Source organism: Ambystoma mexicanum, chromosome 12, assembly GCF_040938575.1.
Source record: "Ambystoma mexicanum isolate Mex_15411 chromosome 12, UKY_AmexF1_1, whole genome shotgun sequence".
Taxonomy (NCBI): Eukaryota; Metazoa; Chordata; class Amphibia; order Caudata; family Ambystomatidae; genus Ambystoma; species Ambystoma mexicanum.
In genome coordinates, this window is record NC_090936.1 from 226666884 (window position 1) to 226679366 (window position 12483).

General features: G+C 43.3%; 1 protein-coding gene and 1 pseudogene across 1 annotated transcript in view; one reads left to right on the top strand and one right to left on the bottom strand.

Annotated features, from left to right (window-relative positions):
* The window catches only part of VWF (von Willebrand factor), a 1005270-nt gene that overhangs the window by 424811 nt on the left and 567976 nt on the right, over positions 1-12483 (bottom strand). The window contains exons 31-32 of the mRNA XM_069628335.1: positions 10074-10217; positions 7720-7884 (exon numbers count right to left, since the gene is read on the bottom strand). Coding sequence (XP_069484436.1) covers positions 7720-7884; positions 10074-10217 — 309 coding nt within the window. The remainder of the gene's footprint in view (positions 1-7719; positions 7885-10073; positions 10218-12483) is intronic.
* On the top strand, positions 236-7355 carry LOC138513135 (radixin pseudogene; annotated as a pseudogene).

The window sequence follows — 12483 nt, forward strand, 5'->3', positions numbered from 1 at the left end:
TGAAAAATCAAACAGATAATAGAATGAATCAATTACAGATTCATGCCAGGATTTGCCTATTCTGTAGGATATGAAATGTACTGTTTTCTTTTCTGTGCATGAGTTTAACTGTGTTGTGCAAGTTTGCATCAAATTACAATATGTCACATTGTGAAATGATATGTTAATTTGAACCAGCTTGTGCTTTTACAATCCTCTGTGCCCATTAGCATACATTTGATTGGTTAATATCTAAATGGATCGTGGGAACCCATCATTTTCCAAGGTGAGATGCAATCTCCAGTTTGTTATTATAAATTCCTTTAATTGAGGCCATATAGCGTGGACAAATATAAATAAACACCACTCAGTGCTTAAATTGATACAAAATACCACTTGCCATTTTTCAAGTAGAGTCTAAAGCAAACATCATCCATTCATAGTTTCTTCTTGTAGTGTATTAATAGAACTATGATGTACGAAACCAAACAGGGAGGGCAGAACTTGCAGAGTGACCAGAGTCTTGAGAATCTGAACTCCCATGGCATGATAAGGCAGTATACATTGTGGCACAGACATATCCCAAAAGGAAGAGATGTAGGAAGCAGACTTAGGTCCTAATGGCTCTACTGGACTTAAATGATAAGATATGGCGCAGATAGGGGTAGGAAGAGAAGGCCAAGGAGTCGGATCCAGGACAAAGAAGTACAGTCTCCAAAACACTCCGAGAGGGACTGAAATTGTGTGCAGGGATGCAGCCGGGAAAGCATAGGGAATTAACTTGGAAGCTAGAAATTGGGGGCTGTTGCCATGGAATTGCTAGCTCATACTGCACAGGGCAATGAAGGAAATGCACTATTCAGAGGAGCCAACCAAGAGAGCAAAGAATGAAGAAGTGTTTGGCCTTCTAGGTGAGCCAAGCTTTGGAGTTCTCAATTAGCTGCCGGAGACATATTAAATAGGAAGCTGTAGGGAGCTGTTAGAGTCTAGTCAAGATAACATGGCACTATCGGGGCATGAAGAAAGGGTGGCAGAAAAGGCAAACTACAGTTAAGGGCCTTGAGCTGAAACGGAGGGAGCAGGCCACAGTTTGATTTGTGGCAAGGCTAGGATCTGAGGCCATGATAAAGCCAAGGTTGCAGGCAGTCGACACCAGTTTCGGTGTGCAGCCAATGCAGTAGAACAAGAGCAAGCAATCTAGAGGTTGGGGGTCCCACTGTCAACCAAGACCTCAATTTTGTCTGTGTAGAGCATCAGTGAGGGATCTGTTATCGAAAGGCCAATCGGCTCAATACAGCTTCCGAATCATAGGAACTTATCCAGCTCCTTGTCCAAAAAAGGCATGATTGTGGTGTCATCAGCATAAGTGGAGAACTAGAAGCCGATGGAGTGTACACGTTTGTTAACTGGGCACACATATGAATTAAACTAAATCGCTGAAATGTCAAAGCCTTGAGGAATCCTAAAGGCTAGGGGGTGCAGTTAGGAGGTAAATGGGGCCAGGCAAACAGAGTCAGTATTTTTAGGAATAAATGATTCTATCCAAACCATTATGGTCCCCCTAAGCTGTCCTCCACTATGTGAGTGAGAACATTGCAGTGGTCTATAATGTATAAAGCAGCTGATATGTCTAAATGAAGCTCTGCTGTGGCATAGCAGACTTAGGCACTTGATAGAGGCCACCTAACAAATCACTAGAACAAATTCTGTACTTGTAGGAGGAAGGATGCCTTCTTGAATAAGGTCACACACAAATGAGGGGGCACGGAATTCCTGGGGTTTAGAAGGGAGAGGCAGAAGGTACACGGACTGCAAGCTGGAAAAGATTCTAGGCCAAGGGCAGATTTATATAGCAGAATAATATGTATGGTCAGCTAAAATAGGATATAGGGTGGCACTAGATGACAAGTAATCATTAGGAATAGCAGCGATAGGAGAGTAGTAACAGAATAAAGAAATGGGGCATCGAAGCAAGAAATCGTGTCGGGGTATAGCTAGGAGGCAGGTAATGATGATACTCAGATAGGAAGGAATTACTTCAGTGAGGGATGTATATAAGGCCAGTAATAATGTAATAAAGAAAGGGGGCATAGAAGCTAGAAATAGGGTCAGGGTGGAGTTAGATCTGACATAGGCCATAGGAGGGCAGTGGCTGGTTCTGAGATAGGAGGGAATTACTTGAGAGAGGGACATGTAGGGGCCCACCACCACTGGGCAGAGGTTCCAGATTAAGGGAATGCATGAGATAGATGTGAGAACTAATGGAGAGAATCCTATTTATGAAGTAGCCTGAGAGACCTTAACAGAGAGCAAGAGAGGGAGGGGATAGGTGGATAGTAGAAAAGGCCGGGGTGGGGGTTGTTTTCCCACATTGGAGTTCTCTTTATGAATATATTTATCAGGCCCAATGTGTGCTGTGAAAACCTATGCGTTCTCATGTTGATTCAATGTATGATAGATGGGGAATTGAGCTTTACACACAATGCAATGACAGCACCATTGGCCTTCAATGTATTTAATAGCATTCTGGGCAGATATAATGGAGTTGGAACATCATGGACACTGTAAGGAAGGCACGCTATCAAATAGTAAGACAGACACAAGTGATTACAAAGGGTGTTTATAGAACTTCAATAGGGTTTGAAAAATACCTATGTAATCTTAACTCTAAAGTTGGGAGTAATCTATGGCCATCAAATAATAATAACACAGTCCTAGTCGAGTCTGTCAATATAAAAGGGCCTATGCTGATAAACCTATAGGCAATCCTTATTTCGAAATACAAATAGTGTAGGAGACAATGTTATGTAAAAGAAAAGTGTTCAAGAAAAGATATGTCAGGATACTCAAGCTGTTGCCTTCCCTTCCCCACAATTTCAGCATGGGACAAGGCAGCTCACTCGAGCTTAGCACACTCTCTGGCTTCTCTAGCATGAGGAAGCAGTTCAAAACCTCAACATCAGGGCCTTCTGTGCCAATGTCTCTTTGCCATTCAAAGTCTCGTATTTCACAGGGCCTGATGCAACACGACAAACATTAAAATGTGTTTCTTCTTAGGATTTCACTTATACAGCTTCTCGGGTGATTTACTGTTCACCCCAGGTGCCCCTCTGGTGTGTTCAGACCTACTTTACCACAATACCTTCACATATACAACTTCTCGGGTGAGTTACTGTTCACCCCGAGTCACCTTCTCCCGGGCTCATATCCACTTTAACATAAAAGCTACAATTGGTCTCCCTCTGCCAAGCTCAGACTAAATTGATCTGCTTTTCCAAACTTTCTCTACTTCCTCAAAATTGAAGTCTTTCAAATGTGCACAGGATTCTCCTCGACCCATCGCAGGACCACTTCGATTCACAATTACTCATTCTCTTCTTGATATAACCTTTTACTCACTTTCGCTTTTGTCATGTCCCAGCTGAATACCTTACATAGACCTTCGAATGAGCACCCATGCGGTGCCGGACCACTCTGTCAAAAGTATTGTATCTTGCTTTAAAAGTTCAATCACGCATCAGCAGTTCAACTTTATGTGTGTCTGTTATCATACGTGTTTTAACAATAAAATATTTGTTCCAGCACTCGCCATACAATGTTGCTGCTTGCAACCTTAGTTTCAACACAGACCGGTCTTGTATCGGTCTCCCCAACTAACTCGCTGTGTTGATTTCAGTGACGCTGTTTTGTTCTTGGGGGCCAAGGACGGTACCACTGCGTCTGGTGATTCTCCACGCCTTAATTCTTGACACGGGAGGGCCCCTGGAATCTCAGACACACAATGCAGGATTCTTTAGCCTGGTTTCCTGGTCTTATGCTTTCTATTTTCTCGAGGCTTCTGGAAAGTAACTGTTCCTTGTTGAAAAGGCCAAGGAACTTCCTTCCTTGCAATCCCCTTCTGTTGTGCTGTCTTTATTCTTTAGTTCAGCTGCTGTCTCGAAACTGCTGTTTCCTTGTGTGATTTGCCTTGCTCACAGTGTGCTCTCGTGCTCCACCTTTCATCCATGTGAGGAAGCTTAATGGAAGTCAGATGTGTGTAATGGTCAGTAAATGCCTGAACTCGCCTGACCATTGTATTGGGACACGTCAGGTATACTGCTAGTGCGTTAGTTTGTTTTCTATCATAGCGGGCTGTCTGTGAGAAAGTGTTCATATTGTGAAGGGGGGGTTCCTAAATATCCTGCAGAGCACAATGAGGTAAATGTGTTACAGGGAAGGGGATACCGCATCTCACCATCCGATGTCCCACTACCACTCCCTGAAGACTACTCACCCAGGTGATCCTCACGCACTGGTCCACCCCCAGGAATTAGATCCAAAAGCGATGGCTGTGTCCTGGCCACCTGGATGACATATCCCTGAGGACTAGTGGGTGAGACACCTTCTGGTGTCTCAGAGCACATTTAGATGGTCTAAGACTGGTGCAAGAATGCACTTAAGTGTAAAGATCAGGGGATTCATCTTGACTAAAAGGAAGGGAGAGCCATGGGGTCAGAAGAAGGGTGAGAAGGGTGGAGATAAAGTTGAACAAATTCACACTTTCCAAAGAGTGGATAAGCTCCTGGAGAAAGGAACTGAACAGGGGAAGACTGGTGTGAGATCAGAGAAGGAAGAGGAAGATGCTCGATACCTATTAGAAGAATACATGAAAAAGCAATCAATACTATTCGGTGGTTGTAAGTCTGAAAGAAGAGCCCTGGAGCGATGTTTCAAAAGATGACCTCAGCCGGTCTTCCAACCTTAACCATCAGAGGAGTAGAACCTTTAAAATCAAGAACTATGTAAAGACTGTCACCATGCTGATTCCACAAAGAATTCAATAATGTTGCTGGTGTCAGGCCACTGGAGAAGGTGGGATTTGAAAAGAGTAAGAAAGGAATGGGAGGCTTGGAGGTGTCGCTCAGGTAGATCCCATTTTGTAGATGTGTATAGGTAAATAACTGTATTATTTTTTTAATCCACCAAGGGTTCAAGGTCTATTACTGTGATATAAACATGTGGCCAGTTTCCACTGTGATATTCTAATTTGGTGTTGATATCCTCCGACACAATTAGTTTGTATAATAGTAGACATTCTGTTCAGAAACTGCTCTTTCCATCACGACCAGTTCATTTGGGCAGACAGTGCTTCGAAGTACACACCAGATGAGTACAAGCAACTTAAGGTACAAAGGCAGCAATCCGTGCTGATTGTATTAACTATGGCAGTAGCAGGCTTTGCAATACATTAGTACCTAACATTATCTGTGCATTTAAAACACTGGTACCACCTGCCAAATGGCCTCCTACCAATTTGCAGGGAGGCTCTCCAAATGTTCTGATCTCTCAAAAAATAAGCCAGTCATTGTCTACACTGTGAGTAAGCTATATTAGACTTCTTTATTTATTTGTGTATACATTGTATTTCATTTGTTCTTGAACCTGAAGAGAGTCTACAAAGGGCCCTAATATGCTCCACTTAATGTTGAACAATAGAAAATGCTATAACTTAATATCTATAAACTATCTAAAAACAATAGGATACTTTTACAAGTCTGAGGGGATAAAACATCACTTGGGGCCTGTAAGGATATTTGGCGTGTTACAGCACAGAGTACAGCACTACTGCACAGGTAGCATTTTTTTTTGATGCAGCACCACCACATGGGTGTGGTGCATTGCTATATGTGTTGCCAGAGTGACATGGATATATAAGTAAAGACAGGCTATTCAGTCAAAAACGGCCTAGCACATGTCTTATTTCATCAAAATGGCTTTTCAGGCTTTCATTTTTTATCAGGACATCGTCCACGTAAACTATTGTTCCTCTTTCCGCTGCATCCGGCATGGCTTTTCTCAAAAATATGCCAAATTCACTCCCACTATTGATGTACCCGAACTGAGCTCTAAGCCAGGCGTATTGAGTCCTGTCAAATGTAAAGGAAAATAAATGTTGTATCTCCTCTGCCAATGGCACGCACCAATATCCAGAGGTGAGATCTAATGTGGTAAATACTTTTGAACCATGTACCTGAGCTAGGCCTTGATCAATGATAGACTTCTGCCACAGCGCGTTTTGGAACAACACAAGTTGATGAAAGAGCAGTGGGAAGATAGGATACAAACCTGGCATGAAGAACACAGAGGAATGTTAAGGGAAGATTCAATGATGGAATACCTGAAAATTGCACAAGATCTGGAAATGTACGGTGTCAACTATTTTGAAATAAAAAATAAAAAGGGAACTGAACTCTGGCTAGGTGTGGATGCTTTGGGTCTAAATATATATGAGCATGATAAGTTGACACCGAAAATTGGCTTTCCTTGGAGTGAAATCAGAAATATTTCATTCAACGACAAAAAGTTTGTGATAAAACCTATTGACAAAAAGTCTCCTGATTTTGTGTTTTATGCACCTCGTTTGAGAATTAACAAGCGTATTCTAGCGCTATGTATGGGAAATCTTGAGCTCTACATGAGGCGGAGAAAGCCTGACACAATTGAAGTACAGCAAATGAAGGCACAGGCCAGGGAGGAGAAACATCACAAACAGATGGAGAGAGCACAATTGGAGAATGAGAAAAAGAAAAGGGAAATCGCTGAAAAGGAAAAGGAAAGAATAGAACGTGAAAAGGATGAGTTAATAGAACGTCTCCGACAAATTGAACAACAGACACTGAAGGCTCAGAAAGAGTTGGAAGAACAGACTCGAAAAGCACTAGAACTGGATCAGGAACGAAAACGAGCAAAAGAAGAGGCAGAACGCCTGAAGCCAAGGCTGCCTTAGCAAAACAGGCAGCTGATCAGATGAAAAATCAGGAGCAGCTGGCAGCAGAACTTACTGAATTCACAGCCAAAATTGCACTTCTTGAGGAAGCCAAGAAAAAGAAAGAAGAAGAAGCTTCAGAATGGCAACACAAAGCTTTTGCAGCCCAAGAGGACTTGGAAAAGACCAAAGAAGAACTGAAAACTGTGATGCGTGCACCTCCTCCACCTCCATCCCCTCCACCCCCTCCTCCCCCACCACCACCACTGGTTATCCCACCAACATAAAATGAGCATGATGAACATGACGAGAATAATGCTGAAGCTAGTGCTGAATTGTCTTCTGAAGGAGTACTAAATCACAGAAATGAAGAACAACGACTGACAGAAACACAGAAAAATGACCGTGTTAAGAAACAGCTTCAGGCACTGAGTTCAGAGTTAGCCCAAGCCAGAGACGACACTAAGAAGACGCAAAACGACATGCTTCATGCGGAGAATGTTAAAGCAGGCCATGACAAATACAAGACTTTATGACAGATCCGACAAGGAAACACAAAGCAACGTATTGATGAGTTTGAATCCATGTGAGAGATCTTATATTGCATTTGTTCATCATAAAGCTGAACGACCAGCAGACAAAAAAAAAAATGCTACCTGTGCAGTAGTGCTGTACTCTGTGCTGTAACACGCCAAATATCCTTACAGCCCTCATCACAAGTTGGGCAGTACCCCATCGCTAATTGCGCCGTGTTACCGTCCAACGCAATTGCCAGCAATAGCACCCCCCCAAACCTGGAGGTAAAACTCCCTTTTACGCCCAATTTATGATTGGGTGGAACGTTAAATGTGGCGGTAATAGCATTACTGCTGCATTTTACCACTTGGCCCAACTTGTGATGAGGCCCTAATCTCCAAACAGTGTTGCCGTTCAACCCTCATCGCCAAAGTAATTATCTTGCTTTGTTTTTTTTACAAAGTTGAGTGCACACTTACCAGTGCAGAGTTTATTGACAAAATCACTGCTCAATGCCACCATAGTCGGAAGGTCTTCCATGCGTGGCAGTTTGATGATATTATCTCTAGCTGAGCGACCAGCTAAAATCTTCAACTCTCCTTCATCGTACCGGCTACCGACTCCAATGGGAAACACGGACACTCCTATAGAAATATGAAACAAAGCACCACTTTATTAGAGAGGACAATTCAAGCACGTTTTCTTCAAAGGTTAATTTAAGAAACAGGTGTATGGTGGCTTTTGTGGTAGTTAACCAATATAACAAAAGACATCTTTCAATTGTTAGCCTATTGTGACGTGGGCTTGTCGGCTCTTGTCACCTGCATTCTAGCTCAAATGATCCTCTTAGTACCCTTTGTTACCCGCTCTCATGTTGCTATCAGTTTGTTTTCTTTCCTGCTCGTGCATAAACTTGATGCTGCTTTGTGTAAACTGGGCAATGGTGTGCATAGCAGGGGTGTTGCTAGGTCTGGAAAATATCGGGGTCTACGCTAATGTCGGAACTTTCGGGACTCTGGGCTAGCTAGCCTTTTGGTTGTAGCCCCCAAGCTTCTATCCGGGCTACAATCAAATGAACTGGGGCTATAGCCCTGCCAGGCCCTCCCTAGCGACGCCTCTGGTGCACAGCAAGGAATTTTATAGGTGTCGCTGAAAGGAGTGGTAGTCTGAACAGGTTTTCATCCTCAGGAGACAGTGACTGGCACATGAGGCATGCCACATGGCTAGCCTGGGTTCCAGTGGCGCCTCCTTTTTAGGAGACTAAAGCAGATGGCAACAGTCTGCAGAGATCAGCCCAGTTACCACCTCCAAAAATTGTGATCAGCAAATGAAATGAAGAGGGCCATCTTTCTTTTAAGAGCTGAATGTAAGAAATGTTAATTTGATGGAACTTTAATATAAAGTGGTCTTGAATAGCGCCCTTCACCATTTCGGTTGGCCTTCCTGGGCGTCGCCCCCTGTGAAAATGGTTACATGAAAACATACGTATTATGTCATCTTTGGGCAGTGCATTAATATGAAAGGTTTTTATGTATTAGTGGCAATACATAGAGTTTCTTCTGCGTTGCATTCAAGCATCAACTAAAATCGAATAATCGTTTAAACTTAGTGTGGAATTAAGAGAATGAAGGAGACTATGATGATGTGTTTTAGAAAGGTGATTGGGTTACTTACCTTATTTCCTGATGTGTTTCGAAGGGACACTGTTGCCAAGGGTTTTGTGAGATTTATGTTTGTAAGTCATGTGAATAAAATTTCAAAATTAGGTTTTTGACTCCCTTTCATGGTAATATATAAAGAACAATTGCCAGCCATTTTGTTTACATCACTTACTAACAAAAATCTCACGAAACATGATATATGTGGCTGTGTAATTCACATATTATCATCTCAGTTTTTGAATAAGCTGAATATGTATTTGTGCATGCCCTCTATATACCCGTTTCTTGGAGCGCTTGCCTAGGGATGCGCCCCAGCGAAAACAAACTATTTTCATAGTAACACATGATTGAGTGTTACGCATCCCTGCAACAAATTGCATCAAGAACCCCCACGATTTAAGTATTGGAAAACCTACTTACTAAAGTAATATTAGTGCAGCTCCAACCTCAATTCTGTCAGGACTATACGGCACTGATGCTCGCTAATAAGGGTGAAACCAGGTATGTAATCCTAGCAGCCTTGCAAATGTATGTCTTGGGTTGATACAGCTATGAATAAAGTAGCACTGCCCTCTTAGACAAAGACAATTTCCTGGAGAAAACTGTTTGCATTTGAGCTAATTTGCATGCCCACAATGCCTTGCTGTTGTGGCTCAGAACTGGAGGTGAACATCCAGCCATGGCTACTAGATAGTGTTGTGGAATGTGTGACTTGGCTCAAATGGACTTTCCCACTTTCACATTTCAGGTGAAAGGTTTTTTTTTCTCAAACCTTTTTAAAACCATCATAATTTTCTTGGGGATATATATATATATATACATATCAGTATACCCTTTTCTTTTGGGAGACAGTAGCCCAATCCTGTTTTTAGATTTTCATTTTGGGATTTGTCATTATTTGTTTATACTGGGGAATGTCAGGGCTACAAGTTCCAGAATACATCGCTAAAACCATGGCTGGAATAGCATCTCTCGAATGGAATGGATAATGTTGGCATTGGATAGAAATGCAAGTGGGAGAGCAATGGTCAGGCCGCGTCTTTTCTGCCCAAGGAAAAAAGAAGTCAATTGGTCTCTAAATCTAGGCCAAAAGAAGAGAACATTAGACACATGCGCAATAATGTGAAAATAAAGCGTTTGCGAAAATAGAAAAAAAATGAATATGCATTTACTGTTTAAACTAGCTGTGTGAGCCGCAGTGTGAACCTCATCCAAGGATTTGTCAGACACAACAATTACTGCTATTTTCGTTGCTTCAGGCCTTGCACCGTGGGCTTCGGACATGGCATTCTGGACAGCAAACAGTACTGCTTCACCTGTAAATGACACCGCTATGTTAGAATGAAGAGTGAATTATGGTTGGCAAAATAAATCTGAATTACTAAAACACTTCAGAATGACAAAGTCCAAGAGCAGCTTTGGCATTGTCTTAGGTAATTGGTTGGCATGCTTGCAAGTGAAGGATCCAACATTCTCCAAATATTAAAGTGATTTTGGAAAACGAAATAAATATTAAACGCAACACTCCCTATGGCCCTCATTACGATACTGGCGCTAAACCATGGTGCTACTAGCACCATGGTTGGTGCCGGTATCGTAACGAGTCCGCCAATGTTCAATGGGGAATTACTACCCCATTCCAATGTTGGCGGGGCGGTAATCTCCCATTGAACATTGGCCCTTCCCCATTCCCATTTTTGCCCCATAGGGCTCAATGGGACTGGGGAAGGCGCTAAGTACAGTACCGCAAATTGCGGTACCGTACTTAGCACCAAGGTCCCTTTGCGGGTCCCTACTATAACGGCTGGTCTAGACCAGCCGTTCAGGTCGGGTCCCGCAAAGGGACCTCGTAGCAAGGCGCTAATGGGTTAACGGTGCCGCAGCTTTTTACGGCGTCGTTAACCCATTAGCGCCAGGGTCGTAATGAGGCTCTATGACTACTAACAGGTAATAGTATAACACAATACTACAAATTCCTGGTGGAGGGCAAAATACATTTCAAACCCATGAAAATAAAGGTACAGATTAGAATTAGCACTGCAAGGCCACTGAAAGGCCACAGAGAATCCTAACTTCAGAAGTCCATCCTTAAAATGTATGGGACCTTCTGCCCAAAAGTGCAGCAAAGTTCAACACAGTTTATAAAGCTGGAAAACATTAAGCTTGGGTATCTGGGGTCCAGTGAACAGTTCCAAGTGTCAGGGGACAATTTAATCTAACTATTAAACGTGTTCCCAACTTTCGGAGTGCTTGTATGAACAAGCAATGGCAAAGCCAAAGGGTTATAAAAGTTTTATAAAAGTTGTCAAACTTTTAAAGGGGACTTAAGGGTGCAGGTAAGTGTCACTATAACTCTCCCCTATACTCTGATTCCTCCTGAGACTTAACAGGTCAGTTAAAGTAGGTCCAAGGTTGCTTTTCCCACCGTCAGTTTCAGCCCTTGATCCCCAGGGGTTGCAGGTTCGTGCAGCTCTCTGGTCGGTATCTAATGCCGGTGCAAGGACTCTCAATTGAGGGACGCAGCAAAACTCGATGCAGGGCCCCTCTCTCAGGACAGGAATGGACACAGGTAAGCAATTATGGACGACGGCCACTGATGCACGGTGAGGCAAAGGGATTCACTTGCCGTTGTCAGACTTTCCCTCCTATTTTAAGTCCCCTTGATGCTAGGACCACGACATTTGGCAGAAGAAAGTCTTGTTGCCCAAGCTGAGGATTCCCAATGTGTCAGGCCTCAACTCATACTGGTGACATCTTCAGCACAGTATCCCAAACTCAGAGCTGGTCAGAAACAGAGGTGACCTTGGGCACTTCAGAAGCCTCTTCTTAGTAGGACTCTTAGCTGACGTCGAGAAGGGATGTTCCCTCCACTCCAAGGGTTGCAGATCCTTTGCAGGACTGCTGGAGATCTTCCACAAGATAGGGCTCTAACAGGGCAAGCAGAAGTTGGTCACCAAACCTTCTTCCGGCAGGTGCACAGTCTTCTTGCAAGTCTTATAGCTGAACAGGAGTCTTGGCTCCTTCAGTTTCTTTCAGGATATCTCTAGAGTGGGTGCAGGGGTCCTCTTCATATCCTAAAAGCCAGGTAAAAGCAGCTGCTCCCACTAGCCAATGACAGATCTGCTACACACACACACACACCAGCAGTGGTCGAATCAGGACCACTGGCAGCAAAACTCATTAATTCCACCCCGACACACTGGCATCAGAGTGGATAGGGACCAGACAGTCCCTGCCCACTTCCTGGCAGCAAACACACATATCCCTCCAGTAGCCCACCAACAGCTTCTACTTTCCCGTGCACTGGAAGTCCATATAAGGATGTTCTGGGCCTCACAGGCCAGGAAGAAGGCTAAAAGACAAGATGGCCAAAGGACAAGAGAAAACTCTTGTCGCATGGTCATGTTTGAACACTAGCCACATTTAGTAGCCAAATACGGTAAACGCAGTAAGGCTAAAATGAAATATACCAACAAAATGGTAAAAAGTCACTGTTGCCACCAACTTGTCCATTTAGCACAGCTAGAGTAACTAATAATCCTCTGAGTGCCAGTCTAGGGCAAAACAAAAAGTGTACCCCAC